This window comes from Talpa occidentalis, unplaced genomic scaffold (assembly GCF_014898055.3).
Source record: "Talpa occidentalis isolate TD23 unplaced genomic scaffold, MPIMG_talOcc4v2.1 talOcc4.8, whole genome shotgun sequence".
Classification (NCBI taxonomy): domain Eukaryota; kingdom Metazoa; phylum Chordata; class Mammalia; order Eulipotyphla; family Talpidae; genus Talpa; species Talpa occidentalis.
The window spans coordinates 10,488,497-10,503,573 of NW_023605194.1; the positions used below are offsets into that span (position 1 = coordinate 10,488,497).

The window sequence follows — 15,077 nt, forward strand, 5'->3', positions numbered from 1 at the left end:
TAAGCTGAATGACCTAGAATATGTGGAGAGGACAGGTTCTGTTTCTGATTGCTACTGCATCACTCTGTAAACCAGGGAAAGTGAGACACCGTAAGTTCATCTCCACCTACGGAAACATGTGGAGCCCAAAGGAAAATCCTCAGTCAACATTTACTCTCATTAACAGATAGCTATTCCTAAAATCAAAACTGCTTATTAAATATTTGTGAGTTTGAAATAAAAATTCATTCATTTTACATATCACAATTGAACTAAAAATCACATGGTTTTATCAACTATCTTTGTAGTACAAAGGTTAAGCTATTTTTAATTTAATGGGATGTTTTATAGAATGCTTAAATGCAGTATATATTTAGAAATGTCAAGTTCTCTTTTTTTTTTTTGTGGGACCCTCGCTGGCGGCTGGGGAACGAACCAGTGCTACAGAGGCTGCGGGCAGCCTCGCAGCCCAGCGCTCAACTGCTGCGCCACCAGGGGAGGCCCTAGAACTGTCAAGTTCTAACTATGTCTCTATTATCACTTAGGACTTTCATACTCTGTACAATACGACTCCAGTGTGCCATGTATTTGATACACGACTTGGTCTGTCCATACTCACACACGTATATACAGAGGAAGCCCTACCACTCAGTCATGTGAAGAATACAATAAAAAGAGAAGGGTCACTCTTGTTTCCCAGGAGGATGTATATATCAAATTTTATATAATATGTGATAGGTGCTAAAAGCATGGGAGTTGGAGTTACTCAGATTGGCCTCAAATCTTGGTGCTGTTCCTGTTAGCTGGAACACCGAGGCAAACTAGGGAAGCTCCAGTCACCACCACTCATAAAACAAAGCTGATCATCACGGGGGAGAGCTGTAGGAATTCAATGAAACAATGTGTGTAAAGCCCAGGGCCTTAGCACACAGAACTCAAGAAATGTTAACTTAATATATCTCATTTCAGTCTTCTAAAATGAGTAGCCTAGTCGTAAGAAAAGATAATTTGTAAGTTCATTTGAAATTTACTTTTTAAAAGTGTTTTCCCCCATACTTGACTCCTGCCACCCAGGAAAGAAGAAATGTTCAAACACAGCTTGATTGCAATGATTAATAGGGTGAATGACCAGAAAGACATTTTAAAAACTGAGAAACAAATGAACTATAAATTTGACCTGGCAGGATTAAGTTCTTAGCTTCCTAAAACAAGATCTGGTTCCTGCCTTCACCTCCCCTCATTCTTAAGTCCCTGTGCCTTTGCAAATGTTCTTCCTTTTCCCTGGCACACCTTCACCCTCTTTATCTACCTCAAAATCCCCTACTTATGCATTAAAAGCTACTCTGGACCCTCCACGCGTCCTCATATTTTTCTCTTCTTTGTTCTCTTTATCTGACACATTTATTTGCTGTATATTTTATTGTAATGTACAATTATAGTTACTACAATTACTGTAAGGTACAATTGTTTGTTCTGCTTCTAGACTTAAGAACTTAAAGCATTCTCTTTAAAACATTTCCTTAGGGCCTCCCTGGTGGTGAAAGGGGTTGAGCACAGCACCATGAAGCAATCCCCAACCTCCACAGCACCAGTTCGATTCCTGGCCAGCTAGGGAGCAACCCACATGGCGCAGCAGACCTCTCCCGACTCACCCGCTGCTCCCCTCAGCAGTGTGTTTCATTCAACCTGCCTGTTCTGCTCCCCACTCTGTCTCTGGGGAATCCTCTCACCACCCCCCACCCCACTCCCCGCACCTCTGGCCTGTACCCTAAAAAAACCATTTCCTTAAAGCTTTGTGGGGTGGGCATAATTCACAAAGGCTAACAGTCATTTGAAAAGGCAACTCCTCTCAAAAAAATGTTTTTATAGATTTGCTGTCTATACATCCAAAGGAATTAGAGATTATATTTTACATGTAAAGATATGCAGATACACATTCTTTCATTTATTACATAAATATAAATAATTTTTTCTTTTAAAGGTGAATCACCTACCATTCACCAGTCTGCAAAACTAACTTCTCATTTTTGCAAGTTTCCTTTCACTTAAACGACACATGTCCAATCTGCACACGCGCTAGTGTGTACCTATGCACCCTCCAAGGAGCCTGTGGTGCTATGTGGCACTGACACTGTGTGTCCAGGCAGGACAAATCCAACCCTGTCATGTTTTAATAATTCTTGTTCTCCTACACAGTGATGATGGCCACTTCTGTGCTGCAACAGAACTGAGCAGCTGCAACAACACTAGGTTTCCTAGTGAAACCTACCGAGCCTGTAATATTTACTATCTGGCCCTTTTAAAGGAAAAAAGGCTAATTAATTCACACTCCCCATCCCTCCTATTCACTGAGAAAAACAGAACCAGAAAGCAACTCCCAAAGGCTCCCTAGACGGCATTTACCCTCTTCCTTCCATGTCCTGCTTTCTACCTATTTTTATGAACTAACTATCCACAGCCTAGGAAGGCTCCACTTGTGCACTAGATCCCATCTGGTCTTGCTTATTTAAGGACATTGCCTGGAAATTAGCTCATTCCATGCTGACTCCATCTTTACCTTTTCCTGTCTACTAGATCATTCCCATCAAATTATAAACTGTAGAACCTACTATCTTTAAAAAAAAAAAAGTTTAAACCCTCTTGACACATCTCAGTCTGGGTATTGGTCCATCTCTGTTTCCTTTTGCACCATCGCACCTCGAGAGAGAGAGAGGAGTCTATACACACTGTCCATTCATGGTGTGTTTTCTCTTAAACTTACTCTGATGTGGCCTCTCACTACCCTGCCATTATCAAGAGCACTAATGAGCTCCTCGTGGCTAAATCCAATGATCCACTCTTAGTCCTCATTAACTTGACGTTAGCATCAATGGACACAATCCCTTTCTCCTTTTCTAGCTTCTAGCTCCTGGCAGTCTTCTACCTCACTGACAGAAGTGAAGTGTCATCTGCTACGGTTCCCTCACCAGTGAGCCCAAGGGCTCAGTTCCTGAACCTCTCTTCATTGAGCCTTACTCCCTAGATAACCTCATCCAATGTCATTGCTTTAAATTCCAGTATGTGTTGATGACTCTCCCTTTCACATCTCTGGTTTAGATCTCTACCCTGAATTCCTGATTTCCATCTTTCAACCATCTTCTTGGCACATTCAGCTGGATGTATGAGCTTCTTTAAACCTAACATGTCTAATTACTCATACAAACCTGTTTTGGGAGTCTTCATCCTAAGTGGCCCTTCTATTTTTCCATCTAAGACTTTGGACATTACCTTGATTCATAGTCTCTCATACCCAATATCTGATCCATTTACAAGCTTCCTTCAAAGTAAACCCAAATGCAATCACTTCTTACCAACCCTGCCCTGGCCTAAGCAACCAACAGTGCTACGACCACTGTACCCACTCAATCTAAATTTCTTCACAGAAGCCAAAGTGCTCCCTTTTAAAGCAGATTATATTTCTGTTCAAAACCCTCTGAAGGCCTTCCACCTTAAGAATAAAAGCCGAAGTCCTTGCAGTGGCTTATAAGGCCTGGGATGAATCTGCACCCATACCTGTGGGCTGGCATCTCCCACCATTGTTCTCCCAGCTCTCCTGGCGCTCGTCAGGCTTGGCTGTGGGTCCTGAATATGTCAAAATGCTGTGTGCTCCCATCTCAGGGTTCATCACTAGGTCTCTTCTTGGGCCTTTCCTGCCCCTGCCCCTCAAGCCTGCTTCCTCTCTCCGTTAGGCTTCAGCTCAAAAGTCACCTGGGCAATTAGGCTGTCTCTAACCTTAACCAACTAATTGCCTCACCCCCACCCCCAAGAACATACCCCCTCAGGCTGCTTCATGTTCTCCTTAACACTTAACATGGACACACTGTGTATTTGTCCATTGTTTGCTTTTCCCCATCAATACATTACTGTTAGGACAGGGATTCTGTCTAACTGTTCTATCTCCCAGTGTCTAGAACCTATGCATAGTAGGTGCTCAACAGATGTTTTCTGAATGAATTCAAAAGATTAAAAGTAAAATAAATGAGGAATTACAGCTAAAATAAAATAATTATAAATTTTAAATAAAACCAACTTTGCAAGTTTGTCAGTATTTCACAAATCCGCTTTAATTAATATTAGCATGTTTCTTACCCGAAGTCTCTATGTAGTAATGCGTAATTGCCTTCCAGTGATAAACAAAATCTTCTTGTAAAGGAAGGGACGGTGCAAGCTACGCAAAGAAACACACAAAAAAGACCACAATTAAGAAAATGGCATTGCAAGTTTCCCCATATAAAATATAACAGCATTTGTCAACTAATAATACAAAAACAGTAAAAATAGGGTGGCCTTTTAATTTGAGCAAAACCCAGGAGAGCAAAAATGATTGTGAAAGAAGAAAAACACATTTATGAACATTGTTATTAAACTACAGTACTGGGGAGTGACCCCTCCTCTGAAATTACTACTTTCAAACCTAATGGTGTTCAAGGAAAACGGAATATTCTATTACTATTAAGTATCAGTAAAGTGAAGTTTTCGATAACCAGAGATCTTTGTACCTAGGACTTTGAAATGCCCAACAGCACAGCAGTGCTATATAATTAGTACACATCACCACTACTCAGACATATACCAAAGTCAACCTGTAATCAGATTCCAACTGTTCCCTACTTTCAGAGACTTAGTCATGTCTTGTATTTTTTTTAAGCTTGGATTAGGCAAAATAACTACATAAACAAGACACTACCCATTTAAATCCCACAAAGCCAAAAATGTTTTACATTATAGCTTTTAAGACCAAAATGATATCCCTTCAGCCATCTCAATGTGAAACTACAAGTATTTCAAATACATGTTAAATGGACAGAAAAAGACATGGCTGCCACCTTGTATGCTTTCTTTTCTTTCCTTTTTAAAAAAATATTTATTTTTATTTATTTATGCATAGGGGTGAGAGGATTCACCAGACACAGTGGGGAGCAGAACAGGCAGATCTACTGAAATACACTGCTGAGGGGAGCAGCGGGGAAGGCAGGAGAGGTCTGCTGTGCCATGTGGGTCAGCTCCCTGGCCGGGGATCAAACTCAGGCCTTAGCAACGATAACGCTAAGACTTAACCCCTAGGCCACCAGACAGGCCCAACTTTTCTTTCTTTCTTTATTTTTTTTTAAAGATTTATTTATTTATACAAGCACTGGGTACAGTCAGAAGCGCGGGAGGGTGAGAGAATTCACCAGAGCCAGAGCGGGGAGCAGAGCAGGCAGAAGGACCAAAGTACATTGCTGAGGGGAGCAGTGGGCGTGGCAGGAGAGGTCTGCGCGCCATGTGGGACCCTCGCCTGTGGCCGGGATCGAACCGGCGCTGCAGAGGCTGCAGGCAGCTTCACAGCCCAGGGCTCAACTGCTGTGCCACTGGGGAGGCCCAACTTTTTTTTCTTTAAAGAGAGTAAGAGCAAGGGAGAAGTTCCCCAGTCCTAATGCGATCATTAAATTTTGGTCAGAAAGCACAGAGTTGATCCTGGTAACTGAATAAATGGGTTTGTGCTCTGCAAACCTCAACTATAGCACAGTAACCTTCCATTTTCATATACTACATCTAAATGGAGGGCCCTTGTGAAATTTTGATTTCTTGGTATCCTAGCAAGACCTCAACATTCAAATCCTGGCCAAACAATTTCCCAGTTATGAACACTGGACACAGACAAGTGTTTCAATACAGAAAATGGAATGTACTTGAGAAAAACACGGAGTTAAAAACTGTTTGGCAATCATTAGCATCTTCATACCAGCTCTTCCACACTTGCCAATTCGCACCACTATGAATGGACAGGATTAACAAAAAATATGTAGCACACAACACATCTTCAAATAGAAAGCCATGAAATTTTTAAAGACTTAAGGATAGTTAACATAGATCTTAATTTGAAAGCCTTTGTGGTTAGGATTCTTCAAGAAGAATATGGGTAGAGAAAAAACATGGGAAAATGAGAACAAAATTAGAAAAATAGGAATGAAATAACTTGGGAAAACAGAATAATCTTCCTGAAAATTTTAGATGAAAAAAATCCACTTTAACCAGCCACTTGTTTTTAGTTAGAAGTCTCTTCATTATACATATAAATTTTCTCTGGTTATACATATAACAAGAAATTTTTAGATGAAAAAATCCACTTTAACCAGCTACTTGTTTTTAGTTAGAAGTCTCTTCATTATACATACAAATTTTCTCTTTGGACCTGGTTTTTATAGACCAACTTAATATAGTTAAATGTTTTATTGTTTGGGACAAACCCAAATGAAACGTGGTGTTTCAAGAAATGTATCCTGTTTCTTAACTATAAATATTGCAATCTGTTAACGTCAAGGAAATTCCTGGGTATATAAGGAATTACAGCATCCTCGTTCCAGACTTAACGCTCTCATAAGGGTAAGTCACTAACTTGGAGGAACTATGCTGCTACAGCCAAGTTCAAAGCAGGATTATTACATGGGCCTACCTCTCTCCCAGGGTTATATTTAAACAAAAAACCTATTTAAGTAGACAAGGAAACAGTTCTAAACTGTTACTTAGTTTAGCAATAATCTTGTTCAAACATGAATACAATTTCTTATTTATATAAAATTTCTTGGTCAATTTGCTTTATTCATTACCAATTCTAACATGCAAAATAATCTCTTTGTCATTTCAAAAAAATGTATGCTCTAGAGGGGAAAAAAAGGAAAGATGTGTGAATCAGGGTAATGGGGATTCACATTTGAGTTAACCTTTTACAAACAGAGACTAAATATTTGAAAGTTCATGCAGTCACTATGTCAACCACAAGCCGACATCGAACCCAACCTGGGCATCATTTTCTCTGGGAAGTCAGGCTTCCTGCCTCAGATATGGCCTGAGGCACCCTCTGCTCCCTCTCATTTAGCCCCTGTGGCATGTGTGTAATTATTGAATTAGCCATCTCTTCCAACAGATTGTAAACTCTACAAGGTCAGGGCTGTGTCATCTTTTTCATGACAGAACCCCCAAGTTCCAATTCAGTGATCGCAGATATGAAGCGCTCAATATTTATGAGAGAGTAAATGAACAATACAGCAGTTGCGGGGTGCCAGCTCAGGGCTATTAAGCCTACACTTATTGTGTGGTCTTAAATTCTCATAACAAACTCCTATTAAGACCCAAAGTCAGTTAACTACCTTGGCAAATGAAACCCTACTTGCAACTAGAAACCCAAAAGCCTTGCTCCAAAACACCTTCTCCACGAAAGGACTGACTTTGGTAGTCTGGATGCAAACGAGTGTTCTAACAGTCTAACTGCTTATTGTCTCACACCCAGGTATCATGAATATTCTACACCTGGATCTTTTAAAAATGCTTCTCCCCCATAACTTTCTTGATGCCCTTCCTATCTTCTTTTGCCCCTCCAAGTTCAGCTTCAGTCTCACTTACTTAGTGCCTTCTCCAACTACACCAAATCCTGAGAGCGTGCTCCCTTCCTCCTAAAGAACTCACTAGCGGACCAATCATCGTCACGGTTAACATTTATTAAGCGCTTACTGCGTGCCAGGCACTACGCTAAGCACTTCATGCATACTATCTCATCTTAACTTTCAGAACAATACTATGAGGTCGGTATAATTGTTTCTATATTACAATGAGGAAATGGAAATGCACAAAGATTAAGTAACTCTTTGGTATAAGAGGAACAGGTATAAAAGTAAGGGACAGAGGCAGGTCTGGGACCCAGTTCTGTCTGGTTCTAGGGGCTGGTCACACTCTTGTTCATTCCTTTGGCTGGGGTGTTTATTTGTCTCCCAAATTAGAGCCTAGGCATCGTGAGCCCTCTAAGCTGATCTCCTTACTAAGTCATGCTTTCACGGTGGGCTTCTTTGCTGCATGATTAAAGGTTTGAAGTTAGAGATCACTTGCTAGAAAAAAACACTTAAAGGGCTATATATGTTAGAAGTTTTAATTCCCAGTGCAGAGTAGATTGTTTAAAAAATTGCCAGTCCCAACAATCACCAACTGTGAACCCTAATTTGGAAAGAAAATACTGCCTTCAAATTCTGAAAAATTACTTTCATTGATCATTTAAAATAAATAAAATTGTGTTCCCTGACAGTGCCCTTTATCCTCTAGGGAAAATATCTGCCCTCAATGGGTGGAACTGCCTGGAATTTTAAAGGATTCAGCCCCCAGCAGATTACCTAACACAGACCAGGCCCTCCACAAATATTGAATTTTTGCACTAACTGGAAGGTGTTATATTTATCCTTTGGAGAAGGTATGCTGAAAGGATTCAGTCCAATATCAGAACTAACTAAGAGAGCCCTGACTTTTAATTTAAGCTTGTAGAAACTGGCCAGCAGGATAGAGTGATTTCATAAGAATCTTACTAGTCCATCATTTTTATACTGTGGAGAGACTGTTATTTCTGAAAAGGGAGGCAAGAACTACTATGCAGTTTTTGGTTTTGATCAAGGTGTGAACTTCTCTCCTAAACACAAATACATCAACTTAACTCATTTTTAAAAATACTAATCTTTGAAGAAAACACAGGTTATTTTTTTCCTTGTAAATAGTTAAGAGGAGAAACCACTAATTAAACAGTTAAGGAAACGTATACATTTAAACCACATTTAAGTGAATGTTTCTGGTGAAGCTGAAAAAACCATCTGAAGGCTGTTGCAATCAAATAAAGAAACCAAGAAAGTTATACTACCAAATTGGCTGGGAAGCTATCAGTCTCATGCAAGGACACAAATGAAAGAGGTCAAGTTGGTCTCTGCATCTCTCATCTGCATAATCAGGGTAATTATGTTAAAAGCAAGACTATATAAAAACATTGACTAGAAATTAAGAGTACAGAGAAAAACTAATGAAATGAACTAAAGAATTTTAAGATTTATTTATAGGAGAAAATGTCAAGCAAGTAAATACACTGAATCGAAAAAACTGAAACCAATCTTGGGTTAGAAAAAAACAATCTTCAAGTATCACAAGGATGGCTTATTTATCATTATGTATGAACTCACTGCCAAGAGAATGTTAAAAGAAAAAAAAAGTACACCCAAATTTTTTCATGAGATTTAACCTCCAGTCATGGGAAACTGGAAGTGCCACAGCTGAAAATACTAATTGTAAGCAAATAAAAACATCACTCTTCTAAATAGAATGCATTTGTTCTAGGATCAGATGATTACAATCCACTCTTAACTTTTCTTACTAATCTCAGTCAAGTAAAGAACCTGGATATCACAGGGCCACAGTCAGATAATCTACATGGGTAATTTGGCTGATATACAATTATAAGAAAATAATGGGGACCAAAAAAAAAAAATCACAGGTCTCAGGACAAAAATGGATCTTTACTGGAAGAGCAGGAAAACCATCTGCCTTTCTTTAAAGTACTTATTTTTTAAACATCAGTCTGATTTGTAAAGCGCATAATGTGATAAATTTTTATTCTCAATTATTTCAATATTAAACTGTATTAAATGTTGAAAAATTCAACGATTGTTGGTGCTTTAAGTTAAAAAATAAGTTAAATGCAAATGTCAGTTTTTACAAACTTAAATTATTCTAACATAAGCTGTAGATTGTGTATAAGAAAAAAAACTCAAAGTTGTCTTAAGTCTACAGCTGTTGCCTCCCTCTTTTGTAGTAATGTTTTTCATTTGCAAACCCTTTTTCTTGATTTTATCCATACATTTCCAAGAGCTTGCAGTAGAGCTAAAAATTACTGTTAAAAATTTCCTACATGTCATCTAAAGTAATAATCGTAGTAACATTTTGCTTTCATTGTTACATCTTTTAAATCCATTTCATTTTTGCTATCCGGCCATAAAAACCTGTGTTGTTGTAATGTGTTTTATATCACATCTGAACACAGAAAGCAAGACATTTTTAAAATTAGCAAAGGAATCATTTCTTGACAGGATGCACTTTCCAATTGGGGCCGTTCTCCCAGCAGTCAAGGAAAACCTCCAAAGTCAAGCGCATAGACCTCTTATAATAAGACCAGCAAGACTTTTATTTTCCTTTTAGCTACTTCTTTCCCCCCAGTCTGTGAGACTATCTGAAAGGTGCTCTCTGCTGGAGCCTGAAATCCTCAAGGGGCGAACACAATAGCAGGGAAATCGCAGACCGTCCAGGAAGGAAACAGATGGTCTCGGGGCTCACTGAGGACTGGGGCGCTACCTAGACCGGGTCCGATCAGCCCCTCCAACTCCAATCTCACAGCAACTACCAGGGCTCAGCTGAGTTGGGCCGCGAAGTCAAAAGCCCAGGAGAGGACGAATCGGGGGCGCCGGGCCGCTCCCCGCAGAGTCGCCCAAGGCAGGTGCACCCCCAGCGCCCCACCCGCCGCCCCCAGCCCCGCCGAGCCGGCCGGCGGGGTCAGGCCCCGTCTTTTGTCTCGCCCCGGCTGCCCCCGTTTTCCGGGAGGTTAACGGTCAGGCCGTGAGGGAAGCGCCCGGGCCCCCGCGGGCCCCGCCGCCCGGCCCGCCGCCGCCGTCCCGCACCCGGCCCTGGGCGGCAGGAGGGGGGCCGGGGGCGCGGGGGCCGGCGGGGCGCGGGGGGCGGGCACCCCCGAGCCGCGGCCCCGGGGCGCCCGCCGGGCCTGCCTCGCGCGCGGGCCCCGCCGCCCAGGCCGCCGCCGCCGGGGCCCTCACCGCCTCCACGGCGTGCTGCAGGATGGAGGTGAACTTGGAGAACATCCTGTCGCGGGACTGCAGCAGCCGCTCGCGCGACGCCCTGGAGAGCTCCTCGATGCGCCGCCGCCGCGCCTGCTGCGGCTGCCGCGGCCGCTCCAGAGTGAAGGCCGGTGCGGGCCGCGGGGCGCGAGCGCGGGGCCGAGGCCGCCCGGCCCGGCCGCTTCGGGGCGCGCGGGCGGCGCGGCGGCTCCGGCGGCCGCGGGGACGTGGCGGGCGGCGAGGAGGCGATCGGCGCCGACCGGGCCCCGCGACGCGCTGCCGGGGCTGCGGCTCGGGCTCGGACACGGTGGCAGCCGGGCTCGGTCCTTCCGCCCGCTCTGCGCGCCGCGGCCTGCAGGGGGCGCCGCCGCGGCCCGGGGAAGCCCGGCCAGGCCGGCGGGGCGGCCGGACGCCGCGGGGGCGGGGCTGGGGGCGGGGCCGAGTGGCCGGACGCCGCGGGGGCGGGGCCGAGCGGCCGGACGCCGCGGGGGCGTGGCAGGAGCGGGACCGGTCGCCCGCCGCGGGGGCGGGGCCAGGGACGGGGCCCAGCGGCCGGACGCCGCGGGGGCGGGCCGAGGGCGGGGCCGCGGCGGCCGGACGCCGCGGGGGCGTGGCAGGGGGGGACCGGTCGCCCGCCGCGGGGGCGGGGCCAGGGGCGGGGCCGCGCGGCCGGACGCCGCGGGGAAGTGGTAGGGGCGGGGCCTGTCGCCCGCCCCGTGGGTGTGGCGTGGGCGTGGCCGTCTCGTGGGCGTGGCCAACCTGTGCGCGAGCCCCGCGGCGCTGCAGCCTCCCCCCGCCCGCTGCTTCTGGGGCGCCGCGGGCCCCCAGCTGCCGGCGTCTGTCGCAGTCAGCCTTTCTCCCTCACTTTGGTTTCTCCGGGGGAAGGAGCACGCCGATTTTGCAGGGACACGTCGCCCTCTGTGTGTGTAGTATTCAGCTTGGTCTTTTCAGGGCAGACTTAGAAAACGAAAGAAAAAACCTAATATTCCTAAGTAAATGCTGAGGATGAGAACCTATCACAGGCTCCGTTCCCTCTAAGGGGTTATTATGACGATCAGCTATTCGGCATGAAAACAGGAAGCCCCAGTGGACGCTGACAACACGGTTGGGCGCGCTCGGTCACGTGGCGGAGGCGCGGTCACCGCTGCAGCCGCTGCTGCTCGGCGCAGAGGGGCCTGGACGGGTCAGGAAGGGGCAGAATACGCAGGACTCTGCCAAAGGTGTGGGGCGGGTGGGTGGAGGTGCAATGTCAGCCCTTGGGTGGAAGCTTCTTAAAATACGGTGCAACCTGTGTGAGGCAGGCCTTGGGAAGAAACATCATTCAGACCGGGAAATTGGGTTGATACAAATTATGACATTGCTCACATCCTGGGGAACTTTGTGTTTTTCCTAGCTGTGGCATTTTTTAATCAAAAGAACCATTACCCGAGGATGTGGAGAAAAAGGAACTCTCCTGCACTGTTGGTGGGAGTGCAAACTGGTCCAACCACTATGGAGAGCTGTGTGGAGATTTCTGGACCTACTAAACATAGAGCTTCCATAGGATCCAGCAATTCCACTCCTAGGTATTTACCCAAAGGACACAGAAACATCCATTCCAAAGAGCACCTGCACCCCTATGTTTATAGCAGCACTGTTTACAATAGCTAAGCTTTGGAAACAGCCCAAATGCCCAAAAATAGATGACTGGATCAAGAAGATGTGGTACATATACACCATGGAATATTACTCAGCATTCAAAAAAGAGAAACACATGCAATTTGCTGCAACATGGATGGCGCTGGAAGGGATCATGCTCAGCGACATAGGCCAGAAAGAAAAAGAAAAATACCGGATGGTCTCACTCATAGCAGGAATCTAGAAAACTTAAATAAGGGACCAGGAAAATGAATAAGAAAGTGAAAATCAAAATCATGAACCACAGACACTCTATGGGGGTGGGGGCCGGGGAGGGGAGGGATTGGGGTCAAAATAAGGGGGTTGCAATTGTATGGGGAATATAAAAATAAAATTTATTTAAAAAAAAAGAACCATTACCAACGAGCATTGATAAGAAGAGGGGGGAGTAAGTTTTGCACAACCAGTGATGAAAAAAATATGTATTCGTCATTGAATTCATTAAACAGAGAAAAGGTAGCATGTGGAAGGGTGTTCTGGAGGTGGCAGGTCGAAGCTTACATTCCAGCTCTGTCAGTAAGGAGTTATTTCACCCCTCTGTGCTTTAGTTTCCTGATCTGTAAAACTGAGGAGAATAACATAGACCTGATGAAGTTGTGTAGGAATTGATGAATATATGTAAACTCTATTTTACCTGTGCCCAGTCCATAGTAAGAGTTGTATCAGCACTGATTGTTGTCATTATTAGTAATAAAACTATTTAACAATAATAGGGTCAGAAATCAAGACTAGTTTATCAAATTTACTTTAATCAAGGAGACAAAGTCTTGCCATCATTTCTGCTGTTTTTTTTTTTTTTTTAATAGAGGCATGCTTTATTTATTTGTTTGCTGGTTTGTTTGTTTGTTTTGTTTATACATGCACTGGGTACAGTCAGAAGCGCGGGAGGGTGAGAGAATTCACCAGAGCCAGAGCGGGGAGCAGAGCAGGCAGAAGGACCGAAGTACACTGCTGAGGGGAGCAGCGGGCGGCAGGAGAGGTCTGCGCGCCATGTGGGACCCTCCTCCGGTGGCCGGGGAGCAGCCGGGGATCGAACCGGCGTCGCAGAGGCCGCGCGCAGCTTCGCAACCCAGCGCTCAACCGCTGCGCCACCGGGGAGGCCCCATTTCTGCTGTTTTTGTTGCTTATATCCGTGACTGACAGGTAAATTTGACTTTAGTTTTCTGTGTAGTAGTCCCCAGAATGCTAAAGGGATCTACTCTTATTTGCTGGAAATTGGAATGTGTGCCTTACCAAATGCTAGTCAATTGTGTCTGCTTCAACCAAGAGCCTATAATGTATATTATTATTACTATTATTTACATAGTTTAAGATAGTTACTCATATCGTTAACCATAATTATTTTCCTGACCTAATTATCATATATTTATATGGTATTTTGTGTTGCCGTAATGCCTTACAACCACTAATTGTGGGCATTTGATGATGCCTGCTTTATGTACTTATAAGCACAACAAAATACACATTTTACTGTAGATTAATATCAATATTTAGGGTGGTGATTCATCTACCTGATAACTGGGTTCCAAAACATACAAGACTAGAATGATAACTGATATTCTTACTACCTATTCTCAACCCAGAATGCTAATATTATCACCAATCTTATGCATGGGTAGAGTTGGACTTATTTCAACAGTGTGATTTGAGAAAGCGTAGCAAGGGTTTCCCATAGCCTCCAAAACACTTAGAGTGTTCCTCAATTAAAACTTCATTTCTTTATTCCATTGGCTTAAAACAAATAAGAGATTTAGTTCCTGCTAATATTAAAATACTCTTGGGAGCAATAACATATTAGATTTTATCATTCATTATACCTCAAGTGAATGAATTCATTAAATTTTTGAATGAAGTTTGATCACTAATGATACAGAAAAATACCTAAGACTGAAATGCACTTGGGTTGGAGTTAAAAAAAGAGAAGATTAGAGTAGATGATACCTGCTTTCAAAGTTTGGCAGACTTCTGCCCAAGCACATGAAAATTATTGTTAAACATAAAAAAATTCTAGTCCAAAACGGAGTCCTTTATGGAGGTGGGACACCCAGACTGTACCAATTGTAGTTTCAACAAAAGTATAGTCCTATAAACCAATCGATCTCAAGTTTCCCAATCAGCACTTATCAGGTCATCTGCATGAATATAGCCCCTTATCTTCCCTGGCTTTACCTGAAATAATCTTTTGTTAATAACCACATCGCATCCCCTCTCTGTCTGTAAATACCCTCATTTAATGTAAACTGTTGCAGTATGTAGACTGGATGCCGCCTTACATGAATCCTTCAATAGAGCCAATCAGATCTCTAAATCTGTGAATTGTGTTTCTTAACACAGTAAAGGGATTTTCCAAAATATAAACCCAAAAGGATAAATAAATGAAGAGATGAGATAACACAATTTTGAGAATTGGAAAGTCAATAAAGGAGGTAACTGATGTGGCTGACCTAAGAAAGCTGAATCCTAAGGTAAAAATGAAAACCAAGATCTAAAGTACTTTATTAGGGCCTCCCCGGTGGCGCAGCGGTTGAGCGCTGGGTTGCGAAGCTGCCCGCAGCCTCTGCAGCGCCGGTTCGATCCCCGGCTGCTCCCCGGCCACCGGAGGAGGGTCCCACATGGCGCGCAGACCTCTCCTGCCGCCCGCTGCTCCCCTCAGCAGTGTACCTCGGTCCTTCTGCCTGATCTGCTCCCTGCTCTGGCTCTGGTGAATTCTCTCACCCTCCCGCGCTTCTGACTGTACCCAGTGCTTGCATAAAT

The 15,077-nt window shown here is 44.1% G+C and overlaps 1 protein-coding gene across 2 annotated transcripts in view; it reads right to left on the reverse strand.

Annotated features, from left to right (window-relative positions):
* The window catches only part of FHIP2A (FHF complex subunit HOOK interacting protein 2A), a 28,737-nt gene extending 17,741 nt beyond the window's left edge, over nucleotides 1-10,996 (reverse strand). For both annotated transcript variants that reach the window (XM_037495844.2, XM_054690059.1), the window contains exons 1-2: nucleotides 10,626-10,996; nucleotides 4,108-4,186 (exon numbers count right to left, since the gene is read on the reverse strand). In XM_037495844.2, coding sequence (XP_037351741.1) covers nucleotides 4,108-4,186; nucleotides 10,626-10,670 — 124 coding nt within the window. In that variant the 5' untranslated portion in view covers nucleotides 10,671-10,996. The remainder of the gene's footprint in view (nucleotides 1-4,107; nucleotides 4,187-10,625) is intronic.
* Between the last annotated feature and the right edge of the window lie 4,081 nt (nucleotides 10,997-15,077).